At 40.2% G+C, this 16054-nt stretch overlaps 1 protein-coding gene across 1 annotated transcript in view; it reads right to left on the reverse strand.

Annotated features, from left to right (window-relative positions):
- The window catches only part of SDHC (succinate dehydrogenase complex subunit C), a 33755-nt gene continuing 18392 nt past the window's right edge, over nucleotides 692–16054 (reverse strand). Inside the window, exons 4-6 of the mRNA XM_003125659.6 lie at nucleotides 12863–12924; nucleotides 4518–4681; nucleotides 692–1539 (exon numbers count right to left, since the gene is read on the reverse strand). Of these exons, the coding sequence (XP_003125707.2) occupies nucleotides 1435–1539; nucleotides 4518–4681; nucleotides 12863–12924 (331 nt within the window). The 3' untranslated portion in view covers nucleotides 692–1434. The remainder of the gene's footprint in view (nucleotides 1540–4517; nucleotides 4682–12862; nucleotides 12925–16054) is intronic.

Here is a 16054-nt window from a genome sequence, read left to right on the forward strand (position 1 = left end):
AATCCGACTAGGAACCATGAGGTTGCGGGTTCGGTCCCTGCCCTTGCTCAGTGGGTTAATGATCCGGTGTTGCCGTGAGCTGTGGTGTAGGTTGCAGACGTGGCTCGGATCCCGCGTTGCTGTGGCTCTGGTGTAGGCCGGTGGCTACAGCTCTGATTCGACCCCTAGCCTGGGAACCTCCAAATGTCGCAGGAGCAGCCCAAAGAAATAGCAAAAAGACAAAAAACAAACAAACAAAAAAGTATCAAGTTTTCTCAATAAACTATAAAAAGTTTTCCAGGTTTCCAAAAATCTCTCCTTTCTTATCTTTATTCTCTTTTCTCCTCAAGTTTACATACTAAGCTCATGGGCCCTTGGCTGTCACCTCCACTGTTCCACTAGATTATAATTGCCTTGAAGCTTATGATCAGTTCTCAGTGGGATTTTGGAGCCTGTAATAACCTCAAGCTCTCTGCATGCTTAACTTCCTTCCTCTTGCTTCTTCCTTCTCTGAGATTTCGGCATGACATTAAATCCTTGGCTACTTATAGTTGATTCTCTGAATTTTCCACTGGTCACTTGTAGGACAAATTGCTTCCCTCCTGAGAAAGGTCAGACTGGGCGATGTAAATGCCTGAGACCAGAAGGAGGGGGAGGAAACTGGATCCTCCCCAACCGCTATGCCCTTGGTTTCTCAAGATATCAAGGAGAGTCAAAGACAAAATGATAACTTTAATTCACTGTCAGAAAAAGCTGTCACATGAATTTGGATTAGAAAACATATTAGGCTTGGTTTTTCTGGAAATGTAAAGAAGAGAAATGACCCTTAATAGGTTCAACCACCATTTTCCAGATCTTCCTCTTGCATCAAAAGCTATATACATCTTCTCCCCAAAGCACCTGCTCCATGAGCCAACTTACCCTCTTTATCTCACTCCAGCCAGAACAAGCTAATTCCCCTCCACCCCACCCCTCTCCTTTCAGTCACACTGTGTGGGTGCTAAAGACCCTGGGCTCTGACCAATGAACAGAATTGTCCTTTAAGCCAGCAACCCACAGGCAGTGGCACCCAAAGCCCCCACTCCCAGTCCCCATGGCAGGGGCCACAGAGCTGGCATTGTTTCTACTGTCTCAGGAAAAAGGAGCCAAAAGCTGACCCTCAGCATAAATCAAGGCCCAATATGGAGAGAGAATGAGGGCTCCCAGGCCTAGAGTAGGCTGCAAGCTGGGGGCAGGAAAAGGGAGTTTTTGCAGTCATTCTATCTTTAAAAATAAGGGGAAAAGTGGACACTTTTCCACTACTATGGTTCTATAACGTACTCTACTGCTGAGCTCCAACAGGGTCTGCAAGCACAAAAGGGTCAGAGCTTTGCCCTGGCTGAAGATAACAGCAACAAATAGGAAGATAAATCAATGTAGTAATTTGCAGGACGATGATGTTGGGAACTCAGCTCTTCACATGGCTGCCAGCCCTACAGAGGACAACACAGTAAGAATCAAGACAACCACTCCAGACTGGGTTAGCTGGGGAATCGTCAGGCCTTTTCCTAGGTCCCAAATCTGTAGAAACAAGAAAAAAAAAATTTTTTTTTCATCAATTAGGGTCCTGGTCACTCTCACAGTTCCCTTCTCAAAAAGGAGCTCTATCTAGGAACAGACAATTTCTCTCAGCCTGATTCTAGAGAAAAGCACTTCTCCCCTTATTCCTTACCTTCACCTTTCTCAAAACCCACAGAACGTACCTACCACCACCTACTTATCCCAGTAACAGAAAAGGGATCCACCCTTAGCCCTATATATAAGAACTTCCAGACTGAATAGATAAAACTTTCCCTCATGACAAGAAAACAAGATCAGTGTTTCCCAAAGTGTAATTCTCCAAAAACTAGATCCTCAGAACAGTAAAAGGCATTACATGGTAGGGGGAAAGAGTTCTATGTTCAAATAAATTTGGTATTTACCCATAAGACCTCTCAAATAATTTATTAATACACACTGCTAATCTCCAAAATGGAGATATAATATACATGATTTCCTAGATACAGCCAACCACAGAACCCCCTTTGAGAAGGACCATTTGTCCAATCAGAGGACAGGTATTTTTAAAAAATACTCCTTGCGATCTAGAATAATATTTCTCAATTTTGTTTTGACTGTGACCATCCCCAACTAAGAAATATCTTTTTAATGAGTGTGTGTATATACACACATATGTATTATATATCATATATAAAAGTTCATGAAATAATAAGCAATATTTATCATTATATTAAGTTGTATTCTATCTAAATTTCTTTCTTTTCTTTTTCTTTTTTGGCTGCACCCACGGCATGCAGAAGTTCCCAGGCCAGGGACTGAACTTGCACCACAACAGTGACCCAAGCCTACTGTAGGGACAATGCCGGATACTTAACTTGCTAAGCCACATGAAAACTCTAAATTATTTTATTGGTAACAACCTACTAAATTGATTTTCTACATAATGAGTCAAAAACCGCAATTTAAAAACCACTGATCTATTGCAGATGCATCTGGTTTGTAATCACTTAAATATATTCTCACTTTAAGTATAAAAAAAAAAAAACAAAACAAAAAAACCACTGATCTAGACTCTTTTGTCCTCTAGGGATATTAACATATTATATTCTGAATTTCTGAAAGACCCTCTTGAACAAAAGTAGTCTTCAGGTTTCTCACTTTCCACACACGATGGCCTCAACACACACAGATGCCCACACTCTGAATATAAAACTGATTAAATTTTTTTCTCTGCTTTAGAGAAAAATTAAGAGAGCCCAGAAAAAAAAAAATCAAGATGAGATGAGATCAAGATGCCCCTACCTTAGCTTCTAAAGAGCTTCTACCTAGGGAAGATTAGGAGTCAATCAGATTCCACAAAGTTATTTTGTTTAAAAAGGCATAGTGTTTTATAAAAACAAAAAACTGAGTTCTGCTGGGTGGCAGTGATAGAGGGATAGTTTCTAGCATACTGAGATCCTGTCACTTCTACTTTCTTAAATCAACCCCACCTCCACTCCCCCATTAAATCTTCTGGCAAGACAATTATCAAGTTCAGAGTGAAAGAACAGTGGACTGTCACACAGAACAGATAAAATCCTGTCCCACACTCAGAGCCAGGACTTGCTAGGACAACAAACAAAAGCAGATTTAAAGGCTTAAGAAAAGCCTTGACTTAGTTCTGACATTTTATAAAACCTCCTTCCCTTCCCTCCCCCAACAATGAGACATATGCAAATATATGGCAAGTCCCTGCCTGAGCTAGGGGAGCAGCAGAGGAAGCTGATCAGCTGATTTTCATTGGAGAGCTTTGTTCTGTGGAATACGAAGTCATTAGTGGAAATGCCCTCCCTCTCCATCCCCTCCCTGAGGGAAATGAAGTCATTTTGAATCAAACTGAACACTGCCCCAGGGAACAGTTGATAGATACACTTAATTTAATAGGTCATTTATTCTCTCACTTTTCTGATTCCATTAAACTATTGGACCAGACTGAAATTCAGAAAGTGCTTGTCTCAGAGCTCTGATGCAGAAGTTACAAAAGGTCAAATTAAGGCAAAAGCATCCAACTGAGAGGTGGCTCAGGTTGAGAAATAATAAAAAATGAGGAAGAATGAAGCTATAATTATCTTCCTGGGAAAGGAAGCAGGACTAAAGGTAAAGAGACCCCAAAACATAAATCTTAAAATGCTGGAGGAGAGGTTGATCTATGACCTGGGAAAGGTTTAATTAAGCTTTAATTCCTTAATACAAAGGAGTCACCAGTTTGAACTGACCCCATGATCATGCAGGAGACAAAGGGACAGATTTCAGGCTAGCAAAAGACTGTGAGGGTTCTTGCTTTGGTGCATAGGTTAAGTACCAGACTACAGCAGCTTGGGTCACTGCAGAGGCACAGGTCTCATCCCTGGCCCAGGAACTTCCATATGCCACAGATGCGGCCATTAACAAAAAAATTCCAAACCCAATATTAAAATCTGGGATTATACACACCCAGTTTCTGTTAAAGTTGGCCCCATTCTTCTATCCAATAGTTCAAAATGAATGAAAAAACAAAAGCAGTTAACACAATCCAATATCAAGATTAAAAAAAGTATATTTAACTCCAGCCAGATTTGTCAGTCTGGATTGACAGAAGATAAGACTAAAAGCAGCAACTATGTCATCTAGCTCATATGAATCCCCAATGTCTACAACAGTGCCTGACACAACAGGAAACAATTATTTGTCTGATAAATATGCCTTCTAAACCAGATGTATGGTCTGGCTTCAGGGTTCTCTTTTAGTGACATTCCTCTTAAATGGCCAGGCCTACATCTAGTGCTCAGCTAGACCATCAACTGGGCTGCCCATCAACACACAGGGCATTATTTGAGCTTTCCCAAGAGGCGCCCCCAGCAAAGGTCCAACACAACTAATTTCAAGAACAGATCTCAAGCCAGACCTTCGAAAGACAGATTCCTCCTAGCCTTACCATTCCTTTCACCCAGAAAATGTACTTAAGTCTACAGTTAACTTACCAAGTGTCGGATCCCATTCCAGGTGTGATACATGAGAGGGAAGACAATCCCAAATTTGGCTGTGTAGATCAGTGTTGGCCCTAAACACAGGGACTTCACAAGTTCCAAATGAGATTCAAAGTTCCCAGGGAGCAAGAGGGCAGACAAGCCAAAAAGAGAGACCCCTGAGGAAAAACAAAGCAAGCCCATCACAGCTGTCCATTAACTACAACCACTATAAACACATAAAACTGCTTCTATGATAGCCCCTAGACTTCACACAATTCTAAACCATTTAAAAAGGGGAAGAGTTAAACTAATGTTCACATTTGTAGTGGGAGATAAGCTACCTGGAATCTGACCCTAATCACTTTAACTTTGTCATGTATTTTAGCATACCATTCCTTCCTTCAACGACCCTCTCTATAAAAACCTCACCTGCCATTTTAGAAGTCACCTCTGGCTGTGACTATATCATCATCTCAGTAAAAAAATAAAATAAAATAAAAACAATATATTCGGTCCAAGGAAAAGACAAATTTTAAATCTTAAATTGTTCAAATTTTTACATGAAAATTTGACTCAAAATGGATCAGAGACCTAAGTGTAAGAACTAAAACAATAAAACCAAGAAAACATAAGAGGTGTTCCCATTGTGACTCAGTGGTTAACGAATCTGACTAGGAACCGTGAGGTTGCGGGTTCCATCCCTGGCCTCGCTCAGCAGGTTAAGGATCCCACACTGCCGTGAGCTGTGTGGTGTAGGTTGCAGATGCGGCTCGGATCCTGAGTTGCTGTGGCTCTGGCATAGGCCAGCAGCCACAGCTCGGATTAGACCCCTGGCCTGGGAACCTCCATATGCTGTGGGTGCAGCCCTAGAAAAAGACAAAAAACAAACAACAACAGCAAAAAAGGAAACATAAGAGTACATCTTTATGATCTTGGATTAGCAGTAGTTTCTTAGATATGACACCAAAACTAGAAGCAACAAAATAATAAATTAGACTTAATCAAAATTAAAAACTTTTGGGAACTGTCCATTTCTTCATCAGTCTAGGACACTGGTGTTGAGAAAATTACAAAGGCTTCCAGTCCTGTGATGAAAACTATGACTTCAGGGAGTTCCCGTTGTGGCTCAATGGTTAAGGAATCTGACTAGGGACCATGAGGTTGCAGGTTCAATCCCTGGCCTTGCTCAGTGGGTTAAGGATCTGGCGTTGCCATGAGCTGTGGTGTAGGTCGCAGACGCGGCTCGGATCCCTTGTTGCTGTGGCTCTGGCGTAGGCTGGTGGCTACAGCTCCGATTCGACCCCTAGCCTGGGAACCTCCATATGCCGCGGGTGCGGCCCTAGAAGAGACAAAAAGACAAAAAGACAAAAAAAAAAAAAAAAAAAACTATAAGAGATTATTGAGAAAAATTAAAAAAAAAAAAAGAAAACTATGATTTCACATTGCTGGAGCATTTGTTGTACTTCTGGGTGGTATAGCTTTCTATAAGTTTGCTGTAGCTGAATCAAAAGAGAGGCACATGCAGATTTCTACAGAAACTGATTCCATGAGAGATTTTTGAGGAAATGAGGAAGGCTGCTATTTTTCAAAGTGCAAAGTGATTTTGGAATGTAAAGAATTTCTTGGGGTTTGAGTTCCATGGAAGTTTGTCACTGACCTGTGTTCCCAAACTGAAACTAAACTATGAATATCTGGACTAAGGAATAATTTCTCTTGATAAATAAACAATTAACAAATGCTATGGAAAACAACTAACAACTTTTGCACTAGAAAAAATGTCATTAAGAAAGTAAAAAGACAACATATATAATGAGAGAAAATATCTGTCTGATAAGGGACTTGTATACGGAATATATTAAAGACTCCTATAATTCTTTTTTTTTGGCTGAACCTATGGCATGCAGAAGTTCCCAGATCAGGGACTGAACTCTTGTCACTGCTGTGGCTCAGGTCACTGCCAGATCCCTAACCCACTGGACCACTGGGGAACTTCAGACTCTTACAACTCAATAATAAAAAGACAATCCAAATCAAAAATGGGCAAAGGGAGTGCCCATTGTGGCTCAGCGGGTTAAGAATCCTACTTAAGGTTAAGAATCCAGCGCTACTTTGAGCTGTGGCCTAGGCCACAGACTTGGGCCAGACCTGGTATTGCTGTGGCTGTGGCGTAGACTGGCAGCTGCAGCTCCAATTAAACCCCTAGCCCAGGAACTTCCATATGCTATGGGTGCGGCTATTAAAAAAAGGGTGGGGGAATAGATAGCTCTCCAGAGAAGATAAATAAATGGGCAATAAGTATATAAAAAGATGCTCAATACCATTAGCCACTAGGGAAATGCAAATCAAAACCATAATGAGAAGCCACATCACACCCACTGGGATGCTATCACAGTTGGTGCTCCATATCCATGGGCTCTGCATCCATAAATATGGATGGAAAATATTAAGGAAAAAATTCCAGAAAGTTCCAAAAAGCGAACTTGAATTTGCCATAACCTGGCACCTATTTACAGAGCATTTACACCGTATTAGGTTTTTTGTTTTTTTGTTTGTTTTTTGGCTTTTGGCCGCATCCATGGCCTATGGAAGTTCCCAGGCTAGAAGCTGAATCACAATGGGAATTCCAATACTGCTATTCTTAATAGAGCTAGAGAGTCATTAAAGAGTTTTAAACAGGAGAGTGATATGGTCAGATATGCCCTTAAAAAAAATTTACTTGGAGAGTTCCTATTGTGGCTCAGCCAGTTAAGAACACAACTAGTATCCATAAGGATGCGGGTTTGATCCCTGGCTTGCTCAGTGGGTTAAGGATCTGGTGTTGCTGTGGCTGTGGTATAGGCCAGCAGCTGCAGCTCCAATTTGACCCCTAGTCTGGGCTTCCGTACATCACAGGTGTGGCCCTAAAAAGGAAAAAAAAAAAAAAAAAAAAAAAAGGATGACTTGGCAGCAACATGGGGATGGACTGGAAAGGAATCAGAATGGAGACAGGAAGTCTGAGGAGGAAGCCATGTTAACCCCAAGTCTCCAGTTGATAAAACTGTAATAAACTGACTGAAGATAAAAATAGGGAGAATAGGGAAGGGACAACTCAGAAAGATATAAAGGAGGTAAAACTTTAGGGGAGCAAGTAAGTAAGTCAAGGATGGTGGTTTGCATGGTCTACTGACTAGATAATGGCCATTCACCCACAAAGAAAACAAAGGAAATGCAAGTTACATTCAATTTAGGTCAGTTTTTGATTTATTGAGGGATCAATGTTTATACTGAGGAAGGAAAGATAAGTTCAATTTGGAGTACACATATTTGAATTTAAGGTGCCTAAGGAAGGTCAAAGTGAAGATACTCAATAAACAGCTGGATAAAAGTCTACAGCTAGCTAAGTTCTGGTTTGAACATTTGAGGACTATCTACATGTAAACGATAAGTGAAGTTTTAAAGTATGGATGGGGTAACTTGGGGAGAAAGTTAAAGAAAAATGGGAAAATCTGCTTGACTATAAAATCCTGGGGGGAGTTCCTGTCGTGGCTCAGTGGTTAACGAATCCTACTAGGAACCATGAGGTTGCGGGTTCGATCTCTGGCCTTGCTCAGTGGGTTAAGGATCCAGCGTTGCCATGAGCTGTGGTGTAGGTCGCAGATGCGGCTTGGATCCTGCGTTGCTGTGGCTGTGGTGTAGGTCAGCAGCTACAGCTCAATTCGACCCCTAGCCTGGGAACCTCCATATGCCGAGGGAGCGGCTCAAGAAACGGCAAAAAGACAAAAAATAATAAAATAAAATAAAATCCTGGGGGGCAAGGGCTATTCATCTCTGTAACCACAGCATTTAATACCATGATTGACAGAAACCAGGTCCTCAATGTTTACTTAGTGAAGTACAGGACGCAACCTGGCACTTGAGACTGGAGTCTGAAATGGGGGCAGTCTTGTGGGACTGAACCCTTAACCCGCAGAATCTACACTAACTCTGAGTATTGTGTCAGAACTGAACTGAACTGCAGGAAATCAGTTGGTGTTTGGAGAATTTGAAAATTTAGTGGTACTGGGAAAACACCAGTTGGGGTCAGAAATGTTGCCAATAAAAACAATTCACAAGAGGAGAGTATTTCTTGAAAGAACAGAGAAGCAGCCAGACAATATTTGTATAATGATCCCCAGACCTCTTTGACCTCCCAGGGTCACTGGTGAAACATTTTTTCCCTGATTATGAAAACATATTTCAAAGAATTAGTATATAAATGTACAGTTTAGAAAAGTTCCCCATAATCCCACCACTCAGAGATAACCATTATTTTGCGTCTATCCAGACTGTTTCCAGTGTACATCTAAGAGACTGCTGCTATTAAATTTATCATGCTTCCCATTCCTATTTTTGTTCTCTTAAGTCGACATCCAGAGTGCAGCTTCTTGAAATCACATCAATTCTGGACTAGGCATTATTAATATGCCCATTTTAAAAGGAGGTAACTAAGGTGCCTCTTAAGTCATTCATCTAGCAAAAATCTGTTCCCTTCCAGTTTTGAAGTAGAGACCCTCAGCCTTGAAAGAAAACATGATAACTACTACCCTACAGAAAATAGCTACTATTCTCTATCATGAAATTAAGAGAGGTTTACGAAGAACAGGATAAACGCTAATAAACACAAGGTCATTCAAAGGAGTAGAGATAGAAAAAGCAAATAATTATTAAATTCAGTCGTAAAAAAAAATACACTCAGTTTTAGCCATATTTAACAAACACTTACTTATTTTTATCATTATAGTCTATGTAAGAATCAACATCCTTTTCTTCAATCAGTGGTGATAAATATACTGAGATAATAATGGAAACTACAGCCTAATAAATAAGCTGCTCTTCATCTTCCCATGATTTTTAGGATTAGTCCGAAAATCTACCTGCTTATTAATACTATCAAACTAAGCAAAAAGCATCTTTCTAAAAATTATAAAATTCTAAGTAAACAGAAATAAAGTAACTACGAATTTACAGTTAGAATAGCCTAATCTTGAAATTTATCTTGCAAGTAGATTAAAAACCCGAGAGAAACTATACAGACTCCCAGGTATCATCTCTTTAATAACCAAAAGATTAAGTTAGAAATGACAACATCAGATCTTAGAAAAGAATTCCTATCCTTGATTATCAACAAAACTCATCTAAGTGTGAATAGCAGAGACTTAGTTTTAGATAATTTCTCCAATGTCTCAGCAGCAGCTCCATAAATAGAGGATTCCTATACTTGAGCCACCAGTCCTGTTGATGACCACTTCAGTAAAAACATACTCTACAGAAGCCTATGAAGGGCCCCCAAAGGATATTATGAAAAAACCAAAATACGGCCAGGCCTCCAGCACTAACCAGAGAAAACTTTAAAAAATGTAGCAGATCCTCAGAGTTCCCACTGTGGCACAATGGGTTAAGGATCTGGCATGGCTGCTGCTGCAGCTCAAATTCAGTCCCTGGCCAAGGATCTTCCATATGCTGCAGGCGCAGCCATAAAACAAAAACAAAAACTTACTACCTGAAAAGGATATACTAACACCAGCATACACTTCACTCTGTAACTGTTTTTCATTATATAAATAAGTAAATAAATAGATATTCTAGTTTGTAATCAAGAAGTTCCCAGGGTAGGGGTCGAATTGGAGCTGTAGCTGCCAGTCTATGCCATAGCTCATGGCAATGCTGGATACTTAACCAACTGAGTGAGGCCAGGGATTGAACCCACATCCTTATGGACACTAGTTGGGTTCGTTACTGCTATACCACAGTGGGGACTCTGTAACCAAGATGTTTTTGAGGCTGGGGAATGAGTTAATGTTTTGCACCTGATCAATTCTAGGTGACAAAAAAAAAAGGGGTGCTAAAACTGAGGTTCCGAAAAAGTAAGGATGATGACTAATCTTGGACGGTGTTTGGTCCATGTTTAGTCGCCCAGCCCATCAATATCATAATTCTCTGTTCTCTGTAATGTCAATAAATACAATATCAGGACATGCTAGGGATAGTTGAAAAATTTGCTAAGGATCTGTCCATTGATATGAGTGGAGTGTTAAAATCTCCTACTATTATTGTATTCCCCTTAATTTCTCCTTTTATGCCTGTTAGTATTTATTGTATATATCTGGGTGCTCCTATACTAGGGATAGATATATATTGACAACTGTAATATCTTCTTCTTGAATGGATCCTTTTATCATTAAATAGTGTCCTTCTTTGTCTTTCTTTACGGCCTTCATTTTAAAGTCTAATTTGTCTGATGTAAGTATTGTGACTCATGCATTCCTATCTTTTCCATTCACGTGAAGTATCTTTTTCCATCCATCCCCTCATTTTCAATTTGTATGTGTTCTTCACCCTAAAGTGTGTCTCTAGTGGATAGCATATTGTAGACTCTAGCTTTTTTTTTTTTTTTTTTGCTTTTCAGGGCCACACCTGTGGCATATGGAGGTTCCCAGGCTAGGGGTCTAATTGGAGCTGTAGCTCCCAGCCTACGTCACAACCACAGCAATGTGGAATCCAAGCTGTGTCTTCGACCTACACTGCAGCTCACGGAAACGCTGGATACTTAACCCACTGAGTGACGCCAGGAATGGAACCCACAACCTCATGGTTCGTAGTCAGATTCATTTCCACTGCACCACAACGGGAACTCCAGCTCTTGCTTTTTTTATCCAATCTGGAGCATTTAGCCCACTGACATTTAACTTAATTATTGACAAATATGTATTTATTGCCATTTTAAACCTTGTTTTCCAGTTGATTCTATGTTTCTCCTTTGTTCCTTTCTTTTTTTGGTTGGATAATTCCCTTTTATTTTATGCTTATGTCTTTTTTTTAGTTTTTGTGAATGGTTTTTGATTTGTGGTATACAGATGGCCAACAGGCACATGAAAAAAATGCTCAACATCACTAATTATTACAGAAATGCAAATCAAAACTACAATGAGGTACCACCTCACACAGGTCAGAATGGCCATCATTAACAAGTCAACAAGTAACAAATGCTGGAGAGGATGTGGAGAAATGGAATTCTCCTTCACTGTTGGTGGGAATATAAATTGGTACAACTACTATGGAAAACAGTATGGTGGTACCTCAGAAAACTACATACAGAACTACCATATGATCCAGCAATCCCACTCTTTGGGCATATATCTGACTAAACTTTCATTGAAAAACATGCACCCCCCCCCCCCGATGCTCACTGCAGCACTATTCACAATAGTGCAGACTCGGAAACAACCTCAATGTCTATCAATAGATGAACGGATTAAAAAGATATGGTACATATACACAATGGAATATGACTCAGCCATAAAGGAGAACAGAATAATGCCATTTGCAGCAAAATGGATGGAACTAGAGACTTTCATAATAAGTAAAGTAAGTCAGAAAGAGAAAGACAAATATCATATGATATCACTTTCATCTGAAATCTACTATACGGCACAAAGGAATCTTTCTACAGACAAGAAACTCATGGACTTGGAGAAAAGACTTGTGTCTGCCAAAGGAAAGGGGGAAGGAGTGGGATGGACTGGGAGTTTGGGATTAATAGATGCAAACTATTGCATTTGGAGTGGATAAGCAATGAGATCCTGCTGTATAGCACTGGGAACTATATCTAATCACTTGTGATGGAACATGATTATCATGATTATGTGTGTGTGTGTATATATATATACATATATTATATATATGTATATATATATATAATATATGTATGATGACTGGGTCACTTTGCTGTACAGTAGAAATGGACAGAATAGGAGTTCCCGTCGTGGCGCAGTGGTTAACGAATCCGACTAGGAACCATGAGGTTGCGGGTTCGGTCCCTGCGCTTGCTCGGTGGGTTAACGATCTGGGCGTTGCCGTGAGCTGTGGTGTAGGTTGCAGAGGCGGCTCGGATCCCGCGTTGCTGTGGCTCTGGCGTAGGCCGGAGACTACAGCTCCGATTAGACCCCTAGCCCGGGAACCTCCATATGCCACGGGAGCGGCCCAAGAAATAGCAAAAAGACAAAAAATAAATAAATAAATAAAATTAAAAAAAAATTTAAAAAAAAAAGAAATGGACAGAACATTGCAAATCAATTATAATGAAAAAATAAAAATCTTAAAAAATATTGGCTAAGAAAAGAATCTAAGCGTTGTGGGAACTCATAATTAATTGCTAAAGAAAGAATAAGAAGCTTAAATGGACTTATCATTTTCTCTAAATCAAGTTGCCTGGTTGCAAAGGAGGCACTGCCAGGAGCCAAAGAAATAGTAAAGTTCGTCAATGAAGTGTGTGTGTGTGTGTGTGTGTGTGTGTGTGTGTGTGTGTGTGTTCAGGTGCGCTTAAAAACACACATACATACCTGCACTCAAAGCAATACCAGTGCCACGGTGGCAAATGGACATCGCCATAGGAAGAGACCAGCTGAAAAGAAACACACAAAGGCAATTTAAAAAGCAATAGATGACACAATAGTATACAGTAACCTTGGCAAAGAGAACACACACTACTTAGGAACCAGGCAACTATCACAAAACAAAAACAAAGTTTTTACATTCCTGTTTCTAGTTCCTGTTTCACATTTCTAATTTGAAAATTAGAAAACTGATTTAAGTAGAAGTGTCCCTTTTATCAGACTGCATCATTAATAGAGCTGAGAGGAGGAATCAATTAAAACTCAAACTCAGGGAGTTCCTGTCGTGGCTCAGTGGTTAACAAATCCGACTAGGAACCATGAGGTTTCGGGTTCGGTCCCTGCCCTTGCTCAGTGGGTTAACGATCCGGCATTGCCGTGAGCTGTGGTGTAGGTCAGCAGATGCGGCTCGGATCCCGCATTGCTGTGGCTCTGGCATAGGCCGGTGGATACAGCTCTGATTCGACCCCTAGCCCGGGAACCTCCATATGCCACCAGAGCGGCTCAAGAAAAGGCAAAAAGACAAAAAAAAAAAAAACACACACAAAAAAAAAAAAAAAACAAAAAACCTCAAACTCAGAAATTCCCTTGTGGCACAGCGAGTTAAGGATCCTGCATTGTCGCAGCGGTGGCACAGGTCACAACCACAGCACAGGTTTGATCCCTGGCCCAGGAACTTTTCTTCCATTCTTAAGAAGAAACAGTGAGGGTCAAAGATACCAATTAAAGTTGCATACAGTTGAAAATAATCACTAGGGGAGCTCCTGCTGTGGCGCAATGGGATCATTGGCATCTCAGGAGCGCTGGGATTCAGGTTCCATCCCCGCCCAGCACAGTGGGTTAAGGATTTGTGACTCAGATCTGATCCACGGCCAGGGAACTCTATATGCTGCAAAGTGGCCAGAAGGAAAAAAAATCTCATAAATAGAAAATAATCATTAGAATACAACCATCTGGGGCCTTCCATTCCTTTAGTCATAAGACAGAAATAGAAGAAAACCTGAGTTTTATTTATCCACTATTTCATATAATATAGTCATCCATGAATTTTATTATATACTCACAATATTGAGCATATCATTCATTCCCTAATAAACTACCTATTCCAAATTTAAAATCCAATTTTTTTTTTTTTTTTTTGGTCTTTTTAGGGCCACATCCAAGGGATATGGAGGTTCCCAGGTTAGGGGTTGAATCGAAGCTGTAGCTGCTGGCCTATGCCACAGCAACACCAGATCTGAGATGCATCTGCAAACTACACCACAGCTCATGGCAACACTGGATCCTTAACCCACTGAGCGAGCCCAAGGATCGAACCTGCGTCCTCATGGATGCTAGTCAGATTCACTTCTGCTGAGCTACAACGGGAACTCCCTAAAATCCAATTTTAAGTATATGGGGTTTTGTCTTTTTAGGGCTGCACCTGCAGCATATGGAGGTTTCCAGGTTAGGGGTCGAATCAGAGCTGTAGCCACCAGCCTATGCCAGAGCCACAGCAACGCCAGATCTGAGACACATTTGCAACCTACACCACATCTCATGGCAATGCTGGATCCGTAACCCACTGAGCGAGGCCAGGGATTGAACCTGCATCCTCATGGATGCTAGTCAGATTCATTTCCTCTGAGCTACGACAGGAACTCCAGTATATGTTTCTTAATCCTCAGTTTTGAAATATTTTGTCATCAAACCCCTTTTTAAATCATGTTCTGATTTGTCAATACGCCAAAGCATTTCCAATGGATGAAAAACACTGCTATATTCTGGACCTAGTTCTCATGCTCAAGAGAGAATTGGTTAGTGAAATGGAAAAAATGGGAGTCTTTGGATAAAGTTAACATTACATTCATCCGGAAAGCCAGCTTAGATAGAGAATGCTGAGCATAATCAGACCATGCTTTCTACACTCTAAAGGGAAACAAGTCAAGCAGGTTGAGAAGATCTCAAAAAGAAATTCTATGTAATAAAAATGGTCACAGTAAGAAAGGAGTAATGTCTAAAGAAACCAAAAAAATTGGCTAGACACCACTCTGATTAACTCAGACTTAACAAGACAAATACAAAAAGCAGAAGAAGAGCCTCATAACAAAGGACAAGAAGAGAACAATGGTATAATTTGATTAGAAGAATCAGGAGACTAAAAACCAGAATGAGCTGAGGCTTGCAAAAACGTCAAGGACAACAAAAAGGGGCTTTTAAAATTGTATTCAGGGAAAGAAAGCCTCCTAACTGGGATTGACAATTTTATGTTAATGGATGACCGAGTACAAAGCAGATTGCTCAACTATTTTATTTGTCAAAGAAAATGATTATCAGACTGAAAAAGACAGAACAAATATTGATTTGCGAGAACTGAAAAAAAAAAAGTGGAGAAATTGTAAACCATTACTTAGCATTCGAAATGCACTTAGGGCTCCTGGCCAGATGAATTAAATCCCCTGACTGAAAGAGCTAACACATAAAATATATGTATATTCTAGTGATCTTTTAAATGGAAAATGGTTAGTGCTATGAAGTCAAACGTTACTCTAATTTTTAAAATTGGTTAAAATCATAGCTCGGTTAGCCTAGTACTGAGTAGGTAAGAGAGATTTTATTTTCCAAAAAAACCACAATGTTATTTCCAATCCTACACTGATTTTCCAGACTCTTGTCACTCCTCATCCGGCAAGTATTTATATTTACTCCCTTGAAGCTGGGCAGAAGTTTATGACTGACTGCCTCAAGACAGAGAATACAGCAAAACGGACACTGAACAACTTTCGAATCACTTTCACTCCTTCCATCCCTCCATCCCTCCCTCCTTCATGCTGCAAAGAAACCCAAAATAGCCTATGCAGAGATATCATGTAGGAAGAAAATGAGTAAACGGACCTTCAGATTATTTCAGTCTCAGCCTTTGTGTTTTCTAATTGAGGCTTCAGACATCATGGATCAGAGATGGGCCAACCTCACTATTTCCTGTTCAAACACTGGGTAAGAGCCTGGTATAGCATATCAAGATTGTTTTAATTCACTTACAGAAAAGATTCTAAGAGCCAGTATGATTTCCCTTAGGAAAAATTTTTTTCAGGAAATAATGAGATCCCCTTGAACACAGATTATATCTTCGAGGAATAACAAGCATCTATTAATTCAAAG

The sequence above is a fragment of the Sus scrofa genome, chromosome 4 (genome assembly GCF_000003025.6).
Source record: "Sus scrofa isolate TJ Tabasco breed Duroc chromosome 4, Sscrofa11.1, whole genome shotgun sequence".
NCBI classification, from domain to species: Eukaryota; Metazoa; Chordata; class Mammalia; order Artiodactyla; family Suidae; genus Sus; species Sus scrofa.